The 22,609-nt window shown below is 37.0% G+C and overlaps 2 protein-coding genes across 14 annotated transcripts; both read left to right on the top strand.

Annotated features, from left to right (window-relative positions):
- The first annotated feature begins 557 nt into the window (after positions 1 to 557).
- On the top strand, positions 558 to 5,011 carry LOC112292983 (glycosyltransferase BC10). 4 transcript variants are annotated; one of them, XM_090257057.1, is made up of 12 exons: positions 568 to 752; positions 858 to 1,098; positions 1,685 to 1,964; positions 2,213 to 2,329; positions 2,604 to 2,704; positions 2,958 to 3,029; positions 3,174 to 3,255; positions 3,510 to 3,590; positions 3,782 to 3,820; positions 3,982 to 4,047; positions 4,237 to 4,383; positions 4,518 to 5,011. In XM_090257057.1, exons 3-12 carry the CDS (start codon positions 1,737 to 1,739, stop codon positions 4,677 to 4,679), a joined length of 1,095 nt encoding a protein of 364 aa, XP_090113183.1. In that variant the 5' UTR covers positions 568 to 752; positions 858 to 1,098; positions 1,685 to 1,736; the 3' UTR covers positions 4,680 to 5,011. The 4 variants fall into 4 exon arrangements, with proteins under 4 accessions (XP_073396033.1, XP_090113183.1, XP_073396032.1 ...); XM_090257058.1 differs by having other exon boundaries at positions 612 to 752; positions 2,597 to 2,704; XM_073539932.2 differs by having other exon boundaries at positions 558 to 1,098; positions 2,597 to 2,704.
- A 2,691-nt stretch (positions 5,012 to 7,702) lies between these two features.
- On the top strand, positions 7,703 to 13,130 carry LOC112293889 (uncharacterized). 10 transcript variants are annotated; one of them, XM_024543843.3, is made up of 8 exons: positions 7,703 to 8,759; positions 8,969 to 9,003; positions 9,402 to 9,708; positions 10,066 to 10,926; positions 11,169 to 11,231; positions 11,590 to 11,783; positions 12,095 to 12,183; positions 12,536 to 13,130. In XM_024543843.3, the coding sequence occupies exons 2-8, from the start codon at positions 8,998 to 9,000 to the stop codon at positions 12,627 to 12,629; spliced, it is 1,614 nt and encodes a 537-aa protein (XP_024399611.1). In that variant the 5' UTR covers positions 7,703 to 8,759; positions 8,969 to 8,997; the 3' UTR covers positions 12,630 to 13,130. The 10 variants fall into 10 exon arrangements, with proteins under 10 accessions (XP_024399611.1, XP_024399614.1, XP_090113187.1 ...); XM_024543848.3 differs by having other exon boundaries at positions 8,617 to 8,759; positions 9,510 to 9,708; XM_024543846.3 differs by lacking the exon at positions 8,969 to 9,003 and having other exon boundaries at positions 8,033 to 8,465.
- Positions 13,131 to 22,609: the final 9,479 nt, after the last annotated feature.

Genomic DNA, 22,609 nt, shown 5'->3' on the forward strand with positions numbered 1-22,609 from the left:
ATTGAAGAATGGTTTGTCATTGTAGCAGCCATGTTACCACAGATTTAACAAATGCATTTGGGTATATCCAATTAGTGTTAAACAGGAAGAAAAAAGAAAAAAGGATGTAAAACTTTGGCATCTGTGCGTGTGCTTGGCCATCGATGTCGATTCATTGCACATCAAATTGTTTAATGATCTACATTATGCTCTTACTTAGCATCCATCCGAAATTTTTTTTATAAAATTTATCATACTAACAGCGTGAAAAAGAAAAAGAAAAAGAAAAAGAAAAGGTATGAAGTTGAGGCTTCACAATTGACAACCATTATTGTAAATTAAAAGACACTGACTTCTATACAACTAAATAAATAAAAATAAATGATCATGATACTTGAGACATTTCCCCTTTGTCTTTTTTCTGTCTTTCCTTTTCCTTTTGTTTTGTATAGTTTAGTTTTAGTTTTAGTTTTAGTTTTTTTTTTTTTTTTTTTTCAATATTCCATCGACTGGCCGCAAAGTGGCCGGAGTGGCAAAACCCAAATTTGGACAGAGGCAGAAACAGAGTGCGAGACATAAAGTAATTGACACAGTTTGCAAAATTGGGTGCCAAGTGGTGTGATAGCAGGCGATGCGAGCAGCAGGAACAGTGTTATGTAAGAAGTTTAGAGACAGGCAGGTAGCTATCTCTCAATCAGTCGAGGCATATAATCAAAAGGAAGCCACAACAACAAACAACAACATCAGCAGCAGCAGCGAGAGAGAGCGAGAGAGTAAGTAAGCTCGGGATTTGGATGGTTGAGCTTGGGTTGTTCGAATCGAGGTCCGGTTGTGTGCCCAATTAGCAGTGTTGATTGATCTGTGTGCTGGTGGCTCAGTGGGGTCGCGATTTCTGTTTGGGATGGAAAGGGAGTGCAATTGCTTTTCGAAATTTGGGTTGTGGAAAGAGACGACGAACCGAGAGGAGGAATCTTGCTTCTCTTCATTCTTGATGAAATTTTAGAACGTTGGAGAGCTGCGACAGCGTCCACAAAAGAAGTCTGGATCATTTTGAGTCTGGTTGGAAATTGGGCGCCGTTCGAAAAGTGTTGGATCCGCGTTTTGCCGGAAGCGTTCAAGGTGCTAACAACACAAGCCAAGATATCTGCAATTGAGAAGAACTTGTGGTTTTCTTATTTTGTCGGTTGCGTTCGTTGTTGCTGGTCTAGTTTGAGTGTATTGGGGACTCAAACCGCACCTCAATAGTGGGCAACAAAGAAAAAGATTCGTCGCTTGAATTTCGTGTTGCAATTTTTAGCATGAGAATCTCTTAAAAAAACCTTGTGATAGAAGTTCTTTCAGCTTACTAGAATGAATGGCTTTGTATAGATCGTCACAATAACTGATTTTTCTGATGTTTTTCGAAGCCTTGGAATTGGACAAAATTGACCACTGATGGCTGCCGCGAGATTCGCTTCTAGCTAGATTGTCATTCCAGTAGTAATCTTCAGTTTGCTGTATTGGATTACAGAATTATGGTCACAGGAACTAAACCCTTCTTTCTGATGGTGAAGTTTGTTCCTTAAATTTCGTTTTTCTCTGAAGTGTCTTCAGAAGCCTTCCTGAGTACAGATTGCTGGAGTTTGTGTTCCACTGGAGTAGTGAAACGAAGTCTGCAGTTGAAATATGTTACTGATTGCCAGGTTAACGATTGGAATTTCTTTAGGGCTCAGAGACAAATTGGACGGCACTCTGTGTGTTCTTGGGCAGTCAGAGTTATGAAAAAGAGAACGCGTGGCTACTCTCGTTTGAGATGGAGAATCGGAGTTTACATGTTCTTAGGTTTACCTCTCGTTATTGTGGCGATGTTGAAGCTTCGGAGCTGGGACGTCTGTGACGAAGTGAAACAACATCAAATCAGTGACCCTTTCAAGCCAAAGCTGGCGTTTCTATTCCTGGCCCGTCATTTCATGCCTTTGGACATTCTTTGGGAGCATTTTTTTGAGGTGGGGACCTTTTGAAAAAGACATTTGCTTTTTAGACAGAATTCACCAAACAGAAGGGTTTTCCTTTTTTTTTGTTTTTTGTGCGAATCTATCGATGGTAACTAGAATTTAATCGTCTCATTTTAAAGATTTTGTGTTTTTATTTTTTATTGAATGGTAGTGGTAAGTTTTAAGTTGTTAATAGATTGTGTGTTCATTGACGTGCCTGTTCGTCATACATCAAGAATGATTTATGTTGCAATTGGCAGGAATCTCGAGAAAATGAATTTAGTATCTATATCCACGCAAGACCTGGGTATTCTTACACAGAAGAAAATACGATGTGTCGTTTTTTTGTCGATCGCCAGCTCAAGAATCCCACCCAGGTATGATTCGTACCTTAATCCCTGCAATTGGGCAGGTTTTTTTGGCGCACGGTTTTGCAAAAGTTGTCTAGTTTGGAATTTTTTATGTTGATGTATGCAGTTATCAACACCCGCTTGCAGAGTTTGTATATTTCACGCCTCTCAACTCCTGATTTAACCGCCTCATTCTCGAATTTTCTGCATAATGTTAACATCGTTCTAGGGTAGTGAACGATGAAATCGTTGTCTTAGGAAATTTATGAAGCTCAGTAATTCTTAATCACGTAGTTTTCAGGTAGTATGGGGAGAAGCGACCATGATTCAGGCAGAGCGCCTCTTGTTGACGGAAGCTTTGAAGGAGCCCCTGAACGATCGCTTCTTACTTATTTCTGACAGGTGGGTTGTGATAAACTTTGCTGTTTACAATTTTGTGAAGGTTAGGCTGGGTTTTAGCTGTAGAAAATGCGACTTATATACTCTATTGTGGAATACAAGAGTGGTGAAAGAACTTTTGCGTGTTGAGAGCTGCGTCAGAAAGCTCGGTCCCGATGATCCCCGTGTTGAGCAGCATTTTGAGTATTGGTGTTCCAAAACCAACATGCACTGAGAACTCGACTAATACTGGAAAGTGGCCGCTGATTTGGTGCAGCTGTATTCCTATGTACAATTTTGAATTCGTCTACAATTATGTAATGGCCTCTGAAAAGAGCTTCGTGGATAGGTACTCTCATGATTTTATTCAGAATCTGGTCCACATGTGAATTCTCTGATAAACCTGTTCCGTAGATAAAGCTGGAGTCTTCTATTTTGCTTCCAGATTCAATTTTAAGTTGGTGAGTTATTCTAAATGGGTTTTGGGAGGCAGTTTCATTGATTACTCCGATAAGCAGTATAACGACGACATGAAAGCTGTTATTCCGCATGAGAACTGGCGCAAAGGGTCTCAGGTACTTCAGGAGAGATGTATGCCTTCAGGAGTTCAACATTATCTCTTTCACCAGTTTTTTCTGCTTCTCTATCTCACAGTTTCGATGCATTGACACTCATGGTAGTTCAGACCTAGAACACATCACCACAGCGCAGTTTATGATGCATATTTAGATGGCCTTGCAGCTCTCATAGTGAGTAGTTGTCTTTGTGATTGAGTTACTAGTACAACATTGATTGATCTTACATTCAATGGAAATGGTACTGCGTGTAGTGGTTTACCTTGACGCGGAAGCACGCAGAAGCTGTTGCAGCAGACTCTACAGTGTTCCCCATGTTTGTTCAGTATTGCAAGGTTCGACTCTTTTCTGTACTCTTTTGATATTAAATCTTTATTTTCTTGCCGTCTTTTGTCTCTTTTTCATAGTCGACTGAGTGTGCACATCCTATTGAACGTCTAAAGCTTGTCTGCTAGTGAATAGTGATTTTATTTTGCTAGGCAACGCTACAGGATTAAGAGTGGATAACACGGGTGGCTGAATGCAGAAGGTGGTTCTTCCAGACAATTGGACGAGTGACCCTGTGGTTAGGCCCTGTGTTCTTGTCCTCAAGCCGTGGTTGAGCAGATGAAACAGCGGCTTACTATCCAATCAGCTTTCTAATTTCAAACATGAGTTATGTTAATTTCTTTGGATTTTTTCTGCAGAATTTCTGAAGGATTTCTTATACCGTCTTTTGTGTCACAGAAAAACGGCACAAAGATGCCTCACAATTGTATACCCGATGAGCATTACATTCAGACTCTGTTTGCTGTAAGTGTGAATCGTCTTGGGAAACAGTTGTGCTTCGTTTTTGCTTTCTTATTAAGACGTATTCGTTTCTCTCGGAAAACATACGTTTGTTGGATGTATGCTGTCAATATGAAGACTAGCGAAGCGGATCTTTTAAGTGTAAACTCAAAAAGGGGCTTCAAATTGCCGGACGTGAATTTGTGAACGCAGATGAAGGATTTGGAAAGGGAGACGGAGCGGCGGACATTGACTTACAGCCGGTGGGAGAATCATGTGAAGAACAAAGGTAGAGAAGGATGGCATCCCGTCACGTTCACCTTTCAAGACTCTACCCTCGAAACTATTAAATATATTCAGGTTTGCATCTCACTTTTTAAAATTGGACTCGTCCCTTTCTCATATTTGTTGCCCTTGTAGCTCCGGAACACAATTTGTGCCCAAACTTGCAGGACTTGATGAAGTGTATCCTTCGGCCGTGGTGATGGATTCAGGCTTTCCGCAACATCCGGTATGAAACCGAGTCACGCACAGAGTGGTGCAAAGTAGCAGGCAAGGAGAGGCCCTGTTTTCTATTCGCTAGAAAATTCACACGGGCTGCTGGGTTTCGCCTTCTGGACCAGGTCACCAAGTACGAGAAGGCAGTACCATCTTGAGCGAAACCCCAGGCTCTTGACGAACGTCCAGGCAGCTTTGGGCTGTAAAAATTCTCCATACCCTTCTCGCAAGCTCAATGCCGTGCTTAGTCGCAAGATCAATACACTGTTCCGCTTGGGGATCAGCAATTGTAAAGCGCATTATTGATTTGTAAAGGTGTCACACAACAACCCACACAAGTTCTAGGTCCCTTTTGGGAGATTAACCAAGCAAGCAGTTATAGTACACTCTTAGAATAGTGACGAAAATGTTTACTCATTGCAACACTTGTGGTCCACTTGTAGAATAACTCCTTCCTATAATGCTTCTATTCTTTTTCTTTGGGCCCAAATCTCTTCTCAACCATGCGTTTTTTTAATTTTAATCTCTTATCTCTCGGCTTCAACCAGTCAATACCACGAGGCTTTACCTCAAGACCCTATGTCTCACAACGAAACGAGAGCTTCAGAGGAAGAAAAGTCTGTCTTCACTGGGAACATGAATAATAAACCGTAACAAAATAAAAACAAAAGTATAAAAACAAAACACGTCGATCCAACGCCAAGCAAAAACAGTCGAGGAGATAGGTACTGTAATATACTCGCCCATTCATGCGTTCCCACCATTTAATTCACTTGAACTTGAAAAAATACGCACACTCGCCGCCTCGTAATCAATCGAGCGAGGTCTGCTTCTGACACTACCACCCCCCCTAAAAACAAACCAACGAATCCACCAATCTTTTCTGATGCACGAGGAGTATTTGAATTCCGAAAAGGCAACGTCAACCCGGCAATCAATCGAAGATGCCGTTGGATGAACGGTAACGTTTTTTTGCGTGGGATTTGAAGTTGGGTTTGGTAGCGAAGATGGCGATGTTTCAGCAACGAATCCATCGCTCGCTCGCTGCACCAGGAAATACGTTATCACTGCGACACAGACACAGACACTTTCACAGACACAGACCCACACATATTTGTTTCAAAAATGCTCTGCAGAGATTTTATTATTATTATTATTATTTCTTATTTTTACTTTATGTTGGTTTTACTGTTGCCGATGTGAGTTCGTTGAACTACCTTTGCATCAATAAAGAGGATTTTTCTCCTCCTTCCTTTTCTTCTGCTTTAAAAAGATAATAATTGTAGTTAACATGAGAATAGAGGATTTTTGTTGAGATTAAAATCCATTGTTATGAGAACTTCTAATGAGTTCCACATGCACTTGCAATCTTGCTGTTGTGCCTTCATAATTTCTTTTGTCTTTTTGTACATTTACAAATTTGAATTTGAACAAACTAGTGCAAAGGTGATTTTTTTGCGTTTGAGTGGAAATAGTATTGGGCAGAGTTTCAAATAGGAATTGAACACATTTGGATACAATTCAAGCGTGAATTTATCATATTTTGGTAATGTTAATGTTAGAACAACTCTTGGTACTGGCTATACAACTTTTAAATCTAGAGATCACATCTTTTATTAATATGGGAGTATAAATTTTTGTTTTTGTTTTGTTTTGTTTTGTTTTTTTTTTTTTGTATGTTTGTTTTGTTTTTTTGTCTTTTTGTTTTGTTTATGCTTACTAACAATGCTAAAAATATCACATAGACTTCTAATAAAAATTCTTCCAATTGCATGCAGATGAATTACAATGGCTCTATTGACTTGCATTGTGTAATTATGTTCATATATATATATATATATATATATTGGCACTTTATGGCTTACAATGATGTTCTCAACTTGCATATTAAGCAATTTTGAAAATGTAATCATTTTCAAATATATATATATATATATATATATATATAAATATATATATGTTACTTTCCTATAAAATACCTCTATTAAAAATAAAATAATAATTAAACTCAACTCTATAAAGACTTCACTTAATATGCACATATTCCCTTAACTATCGAGAATACTTATTTATCTTCTCCAAACTTGTTTTTTATGAGATTTGTTTTTATTATATTTAAATATATATAAAACTACACACACAAAATCTAAGGATTTAACTCAAGTAGAAACAACTAAAATAGAATGAAAAGATATTTATTTGTGAACAATATTATCTTTACAAGAATAAAACAAAATGGTCTTAAAATGTTTTTGCCCGAAACAAAGTTTTGCCAAATCACACCATTTAGGTTCATAAAGCAAACATTGACAATAATATCCAAAAAAGCAAAATTTCAATGGAAAGAAGAATGGTGCCTTTTTATGTTGATATATATATATATATACATATATATATGTATTTATATACATGGCAAAAGAGAGAGAGAGAGAGAGAGAGAGAGAGCGTGTGTGTGAGGGTAGGAGTGGGTTTATAAATGCACGTTACTTATTTATTTATTAATTTTTGTTCCATCGCCATTAATTATATCCATAAATGCGATGCTCCGAGCGAGGGAGGGAAAGGGAAACGGGGGGGGGTATTCGCCGCGCTTTATCCAAAGCTCCGTGCCTCGTCCTGTACGCCGCCGTAGGTTTGAATCTCCCTCCACGCCGATTTCAATTCTCGGCCCGAATTGACGAGACAGACACATCCACGACCATCTGAACCGCTATTGACTCGAAATTTCGATGTTGTTGTAGTTATTGATGTTATTGATGTCAGCGACGCCCCGACGTCGGAGAGGAGGAGGAAGAAGTCGACGACGACGACGACGATTCAAAACATGCCCCAGGGTTCAAATGGAGGGCCAATTCAAACGAACGCGATGATGCGGAGCCTGCTGGCCCGGTCGGAGCAAAGCAGCAAATATAGAAATTGCTAGTGGCGGAGCAGAGCAGGTCATGGAATTAATGTGCCGCATGAGTTGAGCAGTAGCAAGGATTCGCCCCTCCTCGTTTGGGACGCCCTTTACATCATTTGTAGAAACAGAAATAGCATAGAAAAAAAATGTAGGAAAAAATTAAAAATTAAAAGTGTATATATATCTATACTAGCGAAGGAGAATTTTAGGGGCTTATCGAGGAGATAGAGCGGAGCTGGTCGTCGTCGCCTACGACGAGAAAGCGCCCGTATACCTGCCAGATGGTGGGTTGCAGTGCGACCGACCGACCGATCGATTGACCCCTCCCTCATAACCCAACTGGGATTGCGATCAATCTGTGTACAAACCGTCAAATTTTGAGCCCGACGGCTTCGATCGTGCGATGAGGCGTGATTCTACAGCGATAAGATCACTGAGGGCGTGACTCGTAGCACATGAATTTCAAATGTTGTTACAGCCTTTGTGCGTGACGGAAGGCCGCGCCGGCGCCTCCCGCTCTACTGCCTCTCCCTCTTCTTCACTTACTATTCCTCCTCAGCAATGCCATGATTGGCATTTCCATCTCTGTAGCTCATTATTCCCACATTCATTCCACGCACCTGATCGGCCCCTCGTTGGTGCGTTCGAGTTTTACACGCTGTGAGGTGGTTTCTGATGTTTGTGGGTGTTTGTCTTTTTTTATAGATTCGTTTCCGAATTTGGAGAGAGTTTTTGTTGCGAGGTTGAGATCTGAGGATTGACGGGGATGGAGTGAGAGAGAGCTTAAGGGTGGAGATGGGTCGGGGTTCCCAGGAAATTATTTTCGTGGGATTGACGGGGATTCTTGGAAGGTGGTGATGGTATGTGGGTTGAGGTGGAGTTATTGGAGAAAAGCGAATGAGGAGGCGTAACTCTTCCTGAATTTTGGTAGCTGTGAGAGATTTAGATTGAGATTGGGCCGAGTGGTCGTCGGTAGGTGATCGCTGCGGGTGATGAAGATATTTCGAGAATTCGAAGTGTTTTGGAGCTTTCGCTAGTCTGGGTGAGAATTGGCTCGGCAGGGGTTTTCTGGTTTTTTGACATTGCTGGTGCATTTGTAGCTCTTTTGACCGTGCTCTGTCTAGATATTTTTTGGCTTTAGTGAAATTCGATTAGGAGAGGGTTGACAGGTGAGAATCTGGGCTCCCTTGGCGCCATGGTGCGCCTCGCTCTTTTAGAAATTTCAAAGCCATTTGAAATTTTTGATGAGATCTACATTGGCACTTGGCTGTACGGGTCAGGATTTGCCTTCGATGAATTCTCAAGAGAGGTTTCTATTCTGCTTATTTAAATGCTGGTATGACACTTATTTTTTCTCCAATGTATCTGTCGTTCGAGACTTGTCCTTGTCTTGTTCTCGTTATTATTCTTCTCCTCACTTGTAACCATGCAAATCTGTGATGAGGAATTGAGCATACGCTTATTAGCTGCTCCCATTTCGTAACCTTACTCTGGAAAGTTCTAATGTCTTTTTCGCGCGCATCCTAATCTCTACCTCTGAAACAGCAAGAGGCTCCCCGCGGGTATTCTTGTCGATGACGGTAGGAAGCTGGATCATTCTGATGCATTTGAGTGAGAAAGTTGTTGATAGCACTTGTGGTTGTTTATACTTCTCTGGAATTTTCTTGGTGATGGGTGTGTTCTCAAATATGAGTTAAGAAAGCAGAACTCACTATCTAGCTACTGGGTCTGTTACTTTCTGACAGACGGTACATTAGAGATTTCACAATTTAATTTTTTAAATTTTTGCAGTGATCACTCCTCCCTTTATCTCCCTTGTATGCTGGTCACTGTCCCTCCAGCTTGGGTTGACTTGACGTGATTTTGAAATTAGGAATAGGGCGGTTGTATAAGTTGATTCTCATGTAAGAGAATTTCTTTTAGCATTACTATGGCTCCTGGGTCTAGTGTTTACGAAAATAATGTTGTGAAAGACCAGGAAGGAGTTTGGAGAGAGAACACCCCACAAGAAGTTGTAACCTCTGGCAACATGGGCATGCTAGCTGACGTAGATGTGAACCGATTTGTAAATTGTGATTCGAACCAGCAATCATGGCCTGCCTTGAGCAAAACTATTCTACCTCCTCCAAAGAAACGCAATCATCCAGCCACAGGACAACCGGCCTCAGTGGTTAAATGCATGGACTGCAAAGAAAATAAGAGTGATAGAGGTGGAAGTATTACCTCAAGAATATCATCTTTGAGCCCTGGAACCAAACGCAAGATGCTTGGCTATGCAGCTGACGGTAGTGTCTCTCTATCTGCTTCAGGAGTCTGATAAATGAATGACTTAGTTGCATTTGTGATCGTCGTATTCGTCGGATAGTTTAATTAGCTGAAACTTCTCATCAAATGTCTCGAGAATGCCGGGACCTGTGAATATTTATCTGGAGCATGGTATCGACGTTACTTCTGTTCCAGCCTCTATCAATTGCATACTGTTTTTACCCAACGTGGAGTGCAAGTTCATTTGTGATAGTATCTCTTGTGTTTCGTATGTGAGCTGTGAACTGACTTCAGCTCACGCTTGCATTTATATGTGGTTGCTTGGATAATGTGCATGTATTTCATGCGTGTAATCTATTGGCAATTCTGATTTGCAGGCTCTATCCCTCCACTTCCCCCACGACAAAAGCGTGTCAAGAAGGTTTCCAAGTTATCGAGCGGGGAAAACAAGCTGTGTACTAAGTTTGCACGGTCCGTGGAACCTAGTGGCCTTCTTGGGGACTTGAAGCCTGGTATCATGAGACAACAAACTCGTACACGAACAGAAGTTCATGCCTTACTTAGTGCTGTTGTTGGTGATCTCCTGCACAGGGACACTCTGCCAGCACCTGAGGTCTCTTGTCGTGAACTACAAGTGAATGATAGTTCCTCAGAACAAATTGAAGAGTCAGCTATTGAATGCAGTGGTTTGCGAAACTCGACTGAAGAGGATTTTGAGCATCGCGAAGGATCAGCTCTGGGGGAATCGGTTGATAATTATATTGGTCTTCTTGGGACAGTTCGTGAACAGGATAATCCTGAGAGCAGTGAATGTGCGGATGTTGAGGATGGACCATTTGACATTGGGTTGCGTAAATGCAAAGGTTTACTGAACACCCATGATAGGACTTCTGGGTTTGTACCGTTTCAAAGAAATGGACTGCATTCATGTACTCGAACTACTCCTATGTTGCCCATAGAGTCACGCTTACTTACTGCTGACCAAAGAGATTCAACGGGCCACAATCAGCAGGCTCACTTGCCCTTTTGCATGAACCAAGAGTACGACTCAACTCTGATCTCTTCAAGGGAAGCATGTACAGCCGAGGCTTTCAAATGTAAGCAAGAAGATCTTGAGGAGGATACGTGTAAATATCCTTTTGACTTCTCCTCCCTGATTGAAGATGTCGGTTCTCTTGGACATGAAGACGGGACGTTGCTTCAACAACAGGAATCTAAGTTACCTGTGTCAGTTGCTGGTACGCTAGACTGATTCTTAGATTGTCTCACTGCTATCACATCAAGTTAGCTTTATTGGATTCTTGTGCTTGAATTCAATTGGAAGACATCCTTTATATCCAGGAAGTTTTTGAACCCGCAGAACCAGCAGTTCTTGGAAGTGTCATGCCTGTTGTAATTGATCACTCTAGTCATTTTAATTGAGTCCAGTTGGAGGTCGCTGAAATTTGGAGATTCCTAACGATGCCCGTTGTTTGAATAGCTGCAAATGTTGCACCTTGCTGGCTGGAGCTTCTTAGCCAAGACGTCAAAGGGCGTCTAGCTGGTCAGTACAAATTTCACCTTGATTCTGGGTGTTATCTGTCGCTCATGATATGCAGTTTTAATCCTTCAAACGTGCATTTTTGGTTTATATACCTGGTTTGTGTACTGCCACTTTCAAAGCCTCCCCTAGTGCATGTTGTGTAACTGCAAATTTAGTATGTACGGGGCTGCATTAGAACATTAGTTTTTCTTTAGTCACATTTTGTCCGGTGTTGGACCATTTTCTGATAGGCATGAATCGATTCCTGTTCATGTGCATGGCTTACTATGCTTGATGCTTTTCCATGAAAAGTCATTGTGAAGCCTACCGAAATTTATCAGCTTTAAGTTTCCTCTGATGAGCGCGTTTTGAATTGTAGCACTTAAGAGCAGCAAGCGAAGGGTAGGAAGTGTTATCTTTTCAGGGGATTTAGATCTGGATGCGCCTTTGCTTCCAGGCGGCGTCACATCTACACTTACTCCCAACCTTGGAGATGGGCTCCTGCTTGTGGATAGCTGGAGAAAAGTGTTTGAATCGATGGATAGGGCACTTACGCTGGAAGGAGAAAAGCTGGTGAGTCCCATCATTGAAAGAACGTCTGCGCCTACAGTTCCTTCTCCAGTGTTTAATCTATTCATGAAATTTTTTACTTCACATGCGTTATCTTTTCTAGAAGTTTCTTACGATCTTTTTTGGATACCCTATGAGATGCCTATCGGTTGACGACAGGTTTACAACAGTTCAGCAGTGGCTTTGGCTGAGCCTAGATTGCGAACTTCACTAGGAGTGACTAGGGTTTTTGCATCGTCCCTTTCACACTTGTTTCTTGGGTCATGAATTAGTACTTGCTAAATTATTAATCAGATGGCGATGTGTTTTTGTAGGAGAGTTGGCTTCAGCAGATTCAGGTGATGCAGAGTGAGTGCCAAAGAGATATGTCCACATCGTCGAACATCAGCCTTCCAACTCTCAGGTGCGTGGTGTGAATGATTGTTAGTACGTCACTTGCTCTTCGTTTGCCATGCCTTGAACGTAAATCACGAGCGCGTCTCATTTTATCTGAATATCTAGTACGGAATCGTTCCATCGAAATTTTGAAGTTTAGAGCAGGCATGTTCTTTTCATTGTTTTCCGTTCACATCATAGACCATTTCTTGAGTATATTCCTCATCTATCGCCCTCGTTGAACGGAGAAGAATCAGAGGACGTAGGATTGAAGTAGAGAGTCAGGAAATGGGAGAAGTAATGAGAATTGTCACCTTCAACTATGAACTTGATGCTGACAGATCTAGTTTATTCATGATAACATGATGTTAAATGTGCAGTGAGCCGACTCCTCCAAGAACTCAAGACATTCAGCAGATGGCCGCACCCTTGGCTGCGGCTTCCATTATGTCCCCGGCTGGCTTTGCCTCTTGAATAAGAAAATACTCCCAGGGTTTGGTTATGTATCATGCAGTGCCATGTACGTCATTGTCCCTTGTCTGATTAGTCCTTTCTAAATCTCGCTGAGAGTCTAGCTTCAAGTCACATCTGTTGCCCTCATGTATAGACTTACCTTTGCGTTCAAACTGGAATGGGCCGCACCAGTATTCGCTACTCGCATTGGGACCTGGCAGTATCTTTAGATGCCCCCATCAGAAGACCCGAGTCGAGCAATTTAGTGAGGTTAGTGAGGCAGGAGGCAGAATACTTCAGGATGCCACGTTAATAGGAGGTGTCCTGTTCTTTCATTCAGATTCGTAAATTTGGTTCTTTGTAACGTGCGAATGCATGTATGCTACTTGGAACTTGCACTACGCATGGCTATTGGAAATGCATGGTTACTGTGTTAGTGTAGTGGAAAGAATGTGGCCTGTGGAGCTGCTTGTCCATCCAAAGCTGGATTTAATAAAATTAGGCAATTTTGTTTCGTCTTAATTGTTCTTGCTCAAATCCTAGTCACAACGTATGTGGTTGTTTTACACGGTAGTTTGTTCGTTTCGTGCTGTTCATGATTGTGACGAGTAAAAGAATTTAAATCGGGCGTCCTGGTGTGAAGTTTTTTGAAAAGTTTCGTTGATTGATTACAGCTATCCAAATCAGGATACTCTCCCTATCGTACTTCTGAGGCCAATTTCACCGCAAGTGATGTGCTGGTCATCACCCACTTCGAAATGTCCCTGATAAATCGGCTTTATGAATCTCGTATAATGTATGACACTATTTTGAAAACACAATTCCCTGTAAGACCGCGTGCCCATATACACAAGGAGGCATTGATGCATCTACGCGTCTACTAACGTTAAGAAGAGAGGGAACCAACGATGCTAACCTGAACAAGTGACATTTGATGGTACTCTCGTTTCATGCTTAAAGTAGCTCTTGATCAAGACAAGAAAGGAAATAGAACATTCTAATTTAGAATTAGCAGATTGAGCTAAGATTTTATATGTATCTCTATCATCATCCCTCTAAATCTAATAGTTTATTAGTTTTTAATAGTTTATCTACTAGTTTGAAGTTTGAGTAATGTGAGGTCAATGCATGAAGATGTCAAAAAATGTCCTCACTAAAACATGCCTTGATTGGATTTTTATGGATCAAAGCAAAGTTGGTGGTGATGTTGGTTTGAATGCTAGAAAGTTAATTGAAGCAAAAAAAACACATGATCAAGACAACATATTAGTAAGAGTAAATAATGTCTAAAGAATAAAATTTAGGAATTTGTGAAGATAAAGAGGGAACAAACTCCTACAATATATCTTCAATAAAACTTGTCACAATTTAGTTAGTTGTTGATTAGTTCTAATGTGAGAGATATTGATGATCCCTTTTAGAACCTTTAGCAACAAAATGATGATGTAAAAAAAAAAGTCTTTTAATAATTTGATAGCATTGACATTGTTAAAACAGAGATGGACTTTAAGTTAGGTTGAAGTAGAAGAAGAAGAGTGATTATTATATATAAGAGGATCAAATTGAAAGAGGGAGGAATGTAAAAAAATTAAAAAATTAAAAAATTTAAATTTAAAAAGAATCTCTTAGAATAAATTGCTTCTTGAGCACCATCTTCAAAAACCTAATAAATAACTTCTATAATATAGAAAAAAATACTTAGATGTTTATTGTTTGTTTACAAAGTGGTTCTATTAGTAAGCTTAAAAAAATAACCTCTAATACTAAATTTAACATCTTTGCACATTGTTCAATTCAAATAACCAAGAAATTGAATAAAAAAAGCCATGTTGGAGAAGCCATCACTGGCATTTGTAATATTTTAATAATAAATAATTCCAAAATCTAGAGTTTGTTTAAAATAGTAAAATTACTATAGAATAAACTCATAGCCGATTCTAAAGTTTGTTCTATAGTTCTAGAGTTTATTTAAAATAGCCAATTGCTAGTGCATTAAAATTTATATTATAATTAATAATTATTTTTCTTTAAAATATGTTAGAGCAATAATAAGCCTTTAATTTATTATTATATTATACTAGAATGGTAGAAATGATTTTTTTCCCCTAAATTATTCTATTGTTCTTTAGGATCATATACATGGGTATGACATATAATTATTGCCAAGTAAACAACAAATGGTTTAATTCAATAAACCATTTCAAATAGAATAACTTTAAAGATTGCTTTGGTGTTGTAACAATTTTGAAGATAGTTAGTAGTCCTGATAACTTTATTCCATAAATATTTAAGAATCTTGAATATGGCCAAAATACAACCTGTAATATTAATCAAGAATTATATGTAATCTGATATTTATTTATTTATTTATTTAATTACTTTTACAATACCATTTTGTTTCAGAATATGTATAGTGGTGAACTATCTTTGAATACTATATTGATTAATTTTTTTTAGTATATTTTATAAAAAATATCCTTACTTCTTATTTGTACAAAGTATTGAGATGAAAAAACCAAAAAAAAATTCTAAGTGGAGCATTTGAAGTACTAAAACTTTTCAAAAGCTTCACTATTATGATTGAAGAAGTACATCCTAAGGTAGTAACTAAAATCATTAATAAATATAAAGAAGTACTTACTATAAGTCAATAAAGTGATAGAAAGAGGCATACAATTATCTTTAGCTTTAAGAAATAAAACTTGGTTGAGTCTATATTTGATACACAAAAAATTTGTCAAATAAAATAATCTATGAATCAATCTATCAGCTTACTAATGATTGATCATCTCTACATGTCACGAACATATATTTACTGTAATTATTATCTAGATGATATGAATAGGTAGAAATAGATAAAAGTACATTAATTTCAGAATATCTTCTAGAATAGCTTCTTAGAAGCTTCATAGACGCTGCTTTGTCTTTACATGTGTTTATACTTGATTGATAGGTTAGAAACTTGGTGAGCAAGTTAACCACATACTATACATGTTGGTAGCTTGTGGAACAAGCTAATTATATGGGGCCACATAAAAAACTTACCTTGTAAGTTAAGATACATGTTGTGCAAAGTCAATACGTTTTTGGAGGTCCTATAGAACGTCGCCACATAACTCTTAGATAGATAGTCTATATATAGGTAAGAATAAAGCCTTCTTCACTCTTGTCAACTCTTTTCTTGCTTCTAGTCTAGTTTCAAGGATCTCTAGTTTTCTTGTCTTTTGGCAATAGCCATTCCAATTTCTTTCTTAATATATATATTTAGTTATTTTTATTTTGTCATCTTTCTTTGAGAAAAGTCTCACTTGTTTATTTTTTTCTATCAAGTTCTTGTCCTTGATAGATTGACAAGTGTGCACTTACAATATCACAGCTTTTTATAATCTTGATTAAGAGTGGATTATCCCTTTCTCTTGATAAGACACAAGTATATTAGAAGTTGTAGATTATCCTCTTCTAAACTGATATTTTTTTTAGTATTTTCTTTATTCTTAAGTCCTCTCTTCTATTTGTCTTGAGCAATCTTAGACATTTTTTTTTTTTTTTTTTTTTTTTTTTTTTTTTTTTTTTTTTAAGTGTTATCATGGTAGAAACTTGCTAAAATGAAGAGTGCAATGGCACAAATATAAGAGCAATTGAGGGAATTAATGCTTGCGATGCATCAACTCAATTTACCACTACAAGGAGCAATAAAATTAGCAAGAAGAGAAGATATAGAAATGATTGGAGCTGCTTCAACATCTATACCAAATCATGTCCCTTCTCCTATGGTGGAACATCCTTCTAGTATTAGAGAACCAAGAATTTTCCTATATGAGAAGTTTAATGGCACTAAATCAAAGTTTAGAAGATTTATCAATTAAGTACAACTTGTGATTAAACTTCAATTCCAAAGTTATGCAACTCTAGGATCGCAAGTTAGATTCATTGGTACGCTTCTTTTAGGTTCAACATTATCATGGTTTTTCATCTTTTCTTGAATGACAAGATCTAATATTGAATAATTTGGAGGCTTTTTTGGTGGAGTTTTGATCCATGTATGGAGAACATGATGCAATTCATATTGCAACCAACAAGATCTATATTTTACGACAAGGCAATCGATTAGTAATGTTGTATGCTTCACAATTTTGACAACTTGCAACTGATATCAATTGGGATGATGCTACACTTGTTAGCCAATTTCTTTATAGATTACAATATGAGGTAAAAAAATTAATGCTCAACTTATCTGATCCTCAAACATTGAGTCAAGTAATTGACTTTGTTATGAAATGCGATAATTATCTTTTTGAATTTCGACCTAAAAATCATATAAGTAGATTTCAATGTTACTATAATTCAATGGCAATACCAACATCTCTTCAACACATACATTCGGAAGTAGAGGATATGTAAATTGATGTGATACATTTCAAATCTCTTATTGAGCAAGAAAAGACTCGTCATCTTCAAGAAGGATTGTGCTTATATTGTGGAGAATCTAAGCACACTGCTCAACATTTCCAAAAGAAGCAACACAACCATAAAATGAGGAGTACGGTTATCAAAGAAGATAGTATGTCAAAAAATAAGTTAGTCTAGCTACAATAAGAACCGTGCGGCTGAAATCTTGTACAACACCTAGTGAAGGTCCTATTCTCTCCTTAGAACCCTCTCTTTGTTTTACGATAAATATTATTTTAGGACCTAAACATCACAAAGCCTCTGCCTTGTTAGATTCAGGAGCCTCAGTATGTTTTTTAGATGAAGAATTTGCTAAAAGACAATGCATATTTTTAGTGAAGAAACTAAATCTGTTCATGTAGAAGTCATAGATGGTCGTCCGTTATCTTCAGGAGATGTTATTCATGAAACCCTTTCTATAGAAATAGCAACTAATAGTCATAGTAGCTTTGTAATATTTAATATCATTAGATCTTCATCTAATCTAATCATTTTAGGTTTATCATGGCTAGAAAAATATAATCCTAAAATAGATTGGACTTCTTGTAGTCTTGATTTTTCTAAAAGTATAACTAAGAGCGTAGTTAATCAAGTAGAAAGACATAAGCCTAGTATAATTAAACATGTATTTGTAGGTACAAGAGCTTTCTTGCATGCTGCAAAAGAAAGATCACCTTGTATCATTTATGCCACACTTGTTTCTATTGGTGGAAAGACTTCAAGTAGCATTCCAAACCAATATGAAGATTTTCAAGATGTATTTGAAAAGAAAAATGCGGATACTCTTCCGAAACATCATTCTTATGACTGCTCAATTGACCTTCAAGAAGGAGCACAACCGCCATTTGGACCAACCTACAATTTATCACAAAATGAATTGGCTGAATTCAAGGAATATATTGAAGAAAATCTAGCCAAGAACTTCATATGCCATTCCAAAACTCCAGTAGGAGCTCTAATTTTATTTGTGAAGAAAAAAGATGGATTATTGTGGATGTGTATCGATTATCGAGGATTCAACAAAATCACCATCAAGAATAGATATCTGCTACTTTTAATATCTAGACTCCTTGATTAGTTGAATCAATTTAAGATCTATACAAAAATAGATCTACGAGGAGCATACAATCTGGTATGCATCAAAGAAGGAGATGAATGAAAGATTACATTTGGAATAAGGTATGGACATTTCAAATACAATGTCATGCCTTTTGAACTTATAAATGTACCAATAACATTCCAACATCTAATGAATGATGTCTTTTAGGAGTTTTAGATGATTTTGTTGTCTATTACCTAGACGACTTCTTAATCTATTCTAAGAACACAAAAGAACATGAACTTCATATTCGTCATGTGTTACAAAAATTAAGAGATGCGGGACTCTATGCTAAGATAAAAAAGTATGTATTTCACACTACTGAAGTCGACTTTTTAGGATACATCAGTTCAAATGATGGACTTATGATGGATCCTAAGAAAGTTCAAGCTATTATGGATTGAAAGATCCCAAAAATGGTGTCGTGATGTAATACGACTATATAGTGAAATTATAATCAAAACTAAATTTTTAATTAATATCTAATTATCTTAGTTCAATTATAATTTGAGGTATTTAAACATGGCTTTAGTAAAAGCCTCTTAGGTTATTTTCTTATCTTAATACTTAGTAGGTTGAAGGTTATTTAGTAATTTTACCTTCTATATTGTAGAGACTCTTCTACTACCTTAGAAAGACCATAAATTAATAAAATCAAATTAAAAGAAATAGTTAATTAGTATAGTTGATACTAAGATTAAGTTGAGAGTAGGGTTGGGCTAAAAAATCCTTAGGATAGGTTAGATTGATATTCAAGGATTGACCATTTGTGAGACAAGATTGAAATTAGACCTCTAGCTACTAAAATGATGATCTAGGGCAAAATAGGATTTAATTTGAAAATCAAAGGTTAGAAATTGAGAGCTAGCTTGTAGCTCTTTTCAAAGGCATAAGGGTGGTTTCTGAAAGATTTTTGAAAACTTAGCAATCATTCTTCAAAGTCAGGGTTTGTATTAGTGATTTGGATTTTATATAATATAATTAGCCTTAGTAATTTTAGCTAGTTCGTGCAATTGACATAGCATCTATGGTTCAAAATTTGATATTATTTGGATTATTGGATGTGCTAAGTGTATACAAAGTTTGTGATAATCTAACAGCTTGGTTTAGAGATATCTGGTTTTTAGTACAAGAAGGTTTTAGAAGTTGGCAGTTTGGGATTGGGTAGGATTTCTATGATATTTAGAGATCTAGTAGTCGGATCAAGCTAAAACTTGGCTTGGTATTGAAGGACTTAAAGGTCAAGGTGCACACCAATTTTGATTTAAAGTTAACAATTGGAGAGGGAGAAAACTTTGCTGGGATTTTTGCTTCATTTTTCAAGTTGGCAACTGAGTGCCATTTGTGTATTTTTTGGAGATTTCTTCACAATTTGTAAGTTGGATTGGGCTGAAAACTTTCGAGCATATAAAAGACTTATATTGGCAATTGCATGCAAAATTTTGCATCAAGTAGATGATCAAATTAGATGTTACAACTTGTTAAAGCTCACTAATTAGAATAGGGGCTTATAAGAAAAATCTAAATTATTTAAATATGAAAGTAACAAGATAATTGGAATTTATGCATGATTAAGACTACTAAAAATAGTATTTTTTAGCACTTTTGAATTGAAATTCAGATTATATTCTTCTCATATAGATGAAATCTATTAGGATTTCTTAGATACTTATAAAACACAACCTAACTTTCCATAGCTAGGTGCTCGGTGCATTCCTAAACAAAACAACACGTAATACTACAACGGTAAGAGATATCAAATATTTTTTGGAATTTATCAACTACTATCACATCTTCATCAAAGTCTTATCTCAAATTACAGCTCTACATATACGTTTGACTTGTAAAGTCAAACATCAATGGGATCAAGAAGCGGAAGTAGCATTTGAAGCTTTGAAGACAATCTTTGTTTCTCCACCAATCTTGTATTGGGTTGATTTTTCTAGGCCATTTTTTATGGAAATAGATGCATCAAACTCTACTTTGGATGCCGTATTATCACAAATGGGAATAGATGATAAACTTCATTCAGTAGCTTTTCATTCCAGAAAATTTTCAGCAGCCAAAATCAACTACGAGATCCACAACAAAGAACTTCTTGCAATCATGGATTTGTTTCAAGAATGGCGCCATTATCTAGAAGGGAATCCTAAACAAGTCAGTGTGTATACGGTTCACAAGAACCTTGAATATTTTATGTCAGTATATTTTTTGAATTATTGCCAAGCCCGTTGGAATATGTCTTTGTCAAGATTCAAATTCAAAATCACTTATTGACTGTGAAAACAACAAGATTTGTCTGATGCACTCTCTAGACGATCTTACCTTACACCAAAGGAAGGAGATGCTACTTTTGATCAACAACAAATAATTCTCTTGAAGCCAAAGCATCTTCATCTTTTAGCAATAAAATCAATACTAGCTGTTGATTCAACTTTCATTAAGCAAGTTCAATCAAATATGTCTTTTGATGCTCTTATTTGTGATATTAAGGAAAATCCTTCAAAGTCTTATGTTACTACCAAGATTGAATTCAAGAACAATCTGCTATATTTTGAGGGACACCTATATGTTCCAGAAGGTGAAGCTCGATTACGTGTTCTTCAAGCTCATCATGACTTTTTAGAAGTAAGACATTTTGGGTACAATAAAGCTTTGGAACTAATATCTAGGGATTTTTGGCGGCTCTAAATGTGGAAGACAGTCAAAGATTTTGTACTATCTTGTGATTTTTGCTTAAGATTAAAAACTCCTTGTCATCAACTTTATAGACTTCTTTAGCCATTATCCATTTTTGAACAACCATGGTCTTTTGTTTCTATGGATTTCATCATGGATCTTCTAATCTCAAGTTCTTATGACTCTATATTTGTGATAGTAGATCGTTTTACAAAGATGGCACATTTTATACCATATACAAAATCTATCACAAGTGAAAAAACAGCTAAGCTCTTTCTTGACAATATATATTGCTATCATGGATTATCCAAGGATATTATATCAGATAGGAAAACTTAGTTTGTATCAAGATTTTGGTGAACTCTTTTCAAGATTCTAAAAGTGGATATAAAACTATCTTTGGCATTCCATCTTCAAATTGATGGACAAATTGAGCGTGTTAATCAAGTTTTGGAGGAGTATTTAAGATGTACCATCAACTACCAACAAGATGATTGAACAACTCTTTTGCCATTGGCATAATTTGCTTATAATAACACAGTACATTCTTCTACAAAACAAACATCTTTTTTTGCCAATTATGGTTATCATCTACAACTTGATACTTTTGACTTTTCAAAAATTGATAATCCTGTTGCAAAAGATTTAGCAAATTATTTCTTAGAGCTACATACAACAATGAAGGCACAGTTAAAAGAAGCTCAAGAACAACAAAAGATCAATGCAGATGTCTATTGAAAGGAACAACTACCATTCTACATGGGTGATAAGGTATGGTTACTTTGTTGTAATATCAAGATGACTCATCTATATGACAAGTTGGACTATCGAAGGCTTGGACCATTTTTTATTTCTGCACAAATTAATTTAGTTGCATATCGTTTACACCTACGAGAGTAAATAAAAATCTATCCAATATTCCTTATATCTTTTCTTGAACCATACAAGATAGTGGACATACCAAGAAGAAGATAAGCTCTATCTCTTCCTATAAAAGTGGACAATAATAAAAAATTTGAAGTAAAAAAAGTCCTAGATTCAAGGTGGCAGTAAAATAAATTAGAATATCTTATCCATTGGCACGGATATGATATTAGTGAATGCACATGGGAGCCAATAAAGAAACTTTTAAATAAAAAAAAGGTGGTAGAGGCTTTTTATTGATGACATCCATCAAAATCAAGATGAAAACCTTCTTTATAAAAAAAACAAGATCTAAGCAAGATAACATTCTACTTTCAATTGTTGTTTGTAGCTTCTTTATAGTTGTGACACTGAGGAGACTGAGAACCAACAACCATTGGATTTCACCCAAAAGCCTTCGTTTGCTGACTTGTCATACGAGACATTACGATTGTCACAACCTTCAAGATGACGCAATCGAAATGAAGATCTTCAAGAACGACATATTTTTCCTTAAATAGATGGCAAGATACAATGCGTTTGATATCATGACCTTGGAAGGAATTCCTAATGTTTGGTGATTTTACTAGAAGTAGAAACAATTCTTGACAATGTTTCAAATGTTTTATTTGAAGGAAGTTATGAAGGCCTCAACAACGATCAAATAATTGGGTAGTCTTCCTACCATAGTATGGGACACTTTCGATGGTTGAGAGGCCCTTTCAATTATCTTCAAAAAAAACAAAGATCAGAGTATGTGGCAAATATAATTTGCCGCATCTTAGACTTCCTCGACATATGATCACTGCTCCTCGTGGAATTCATCCCTAGAAGGAGGAGTAATGTCACAGACATATATTTACTATAATTT

Source organism: Physcomitrium patens, chromosome 16 (genome assembly GCF_059467195.1).
Source record: "Physcomitrium patens ecotype Gransden chromosome 16, ASM5946719v1, whole genome shotgun sequence".
NCBI classification, from domain to species: domain Eukaryota; kingdom Viridiplantae; phylum Streptophyta; class Bryopsida; order Funariales; family Funariaceae; genus Physcomitrium; species Physcomitrium patens.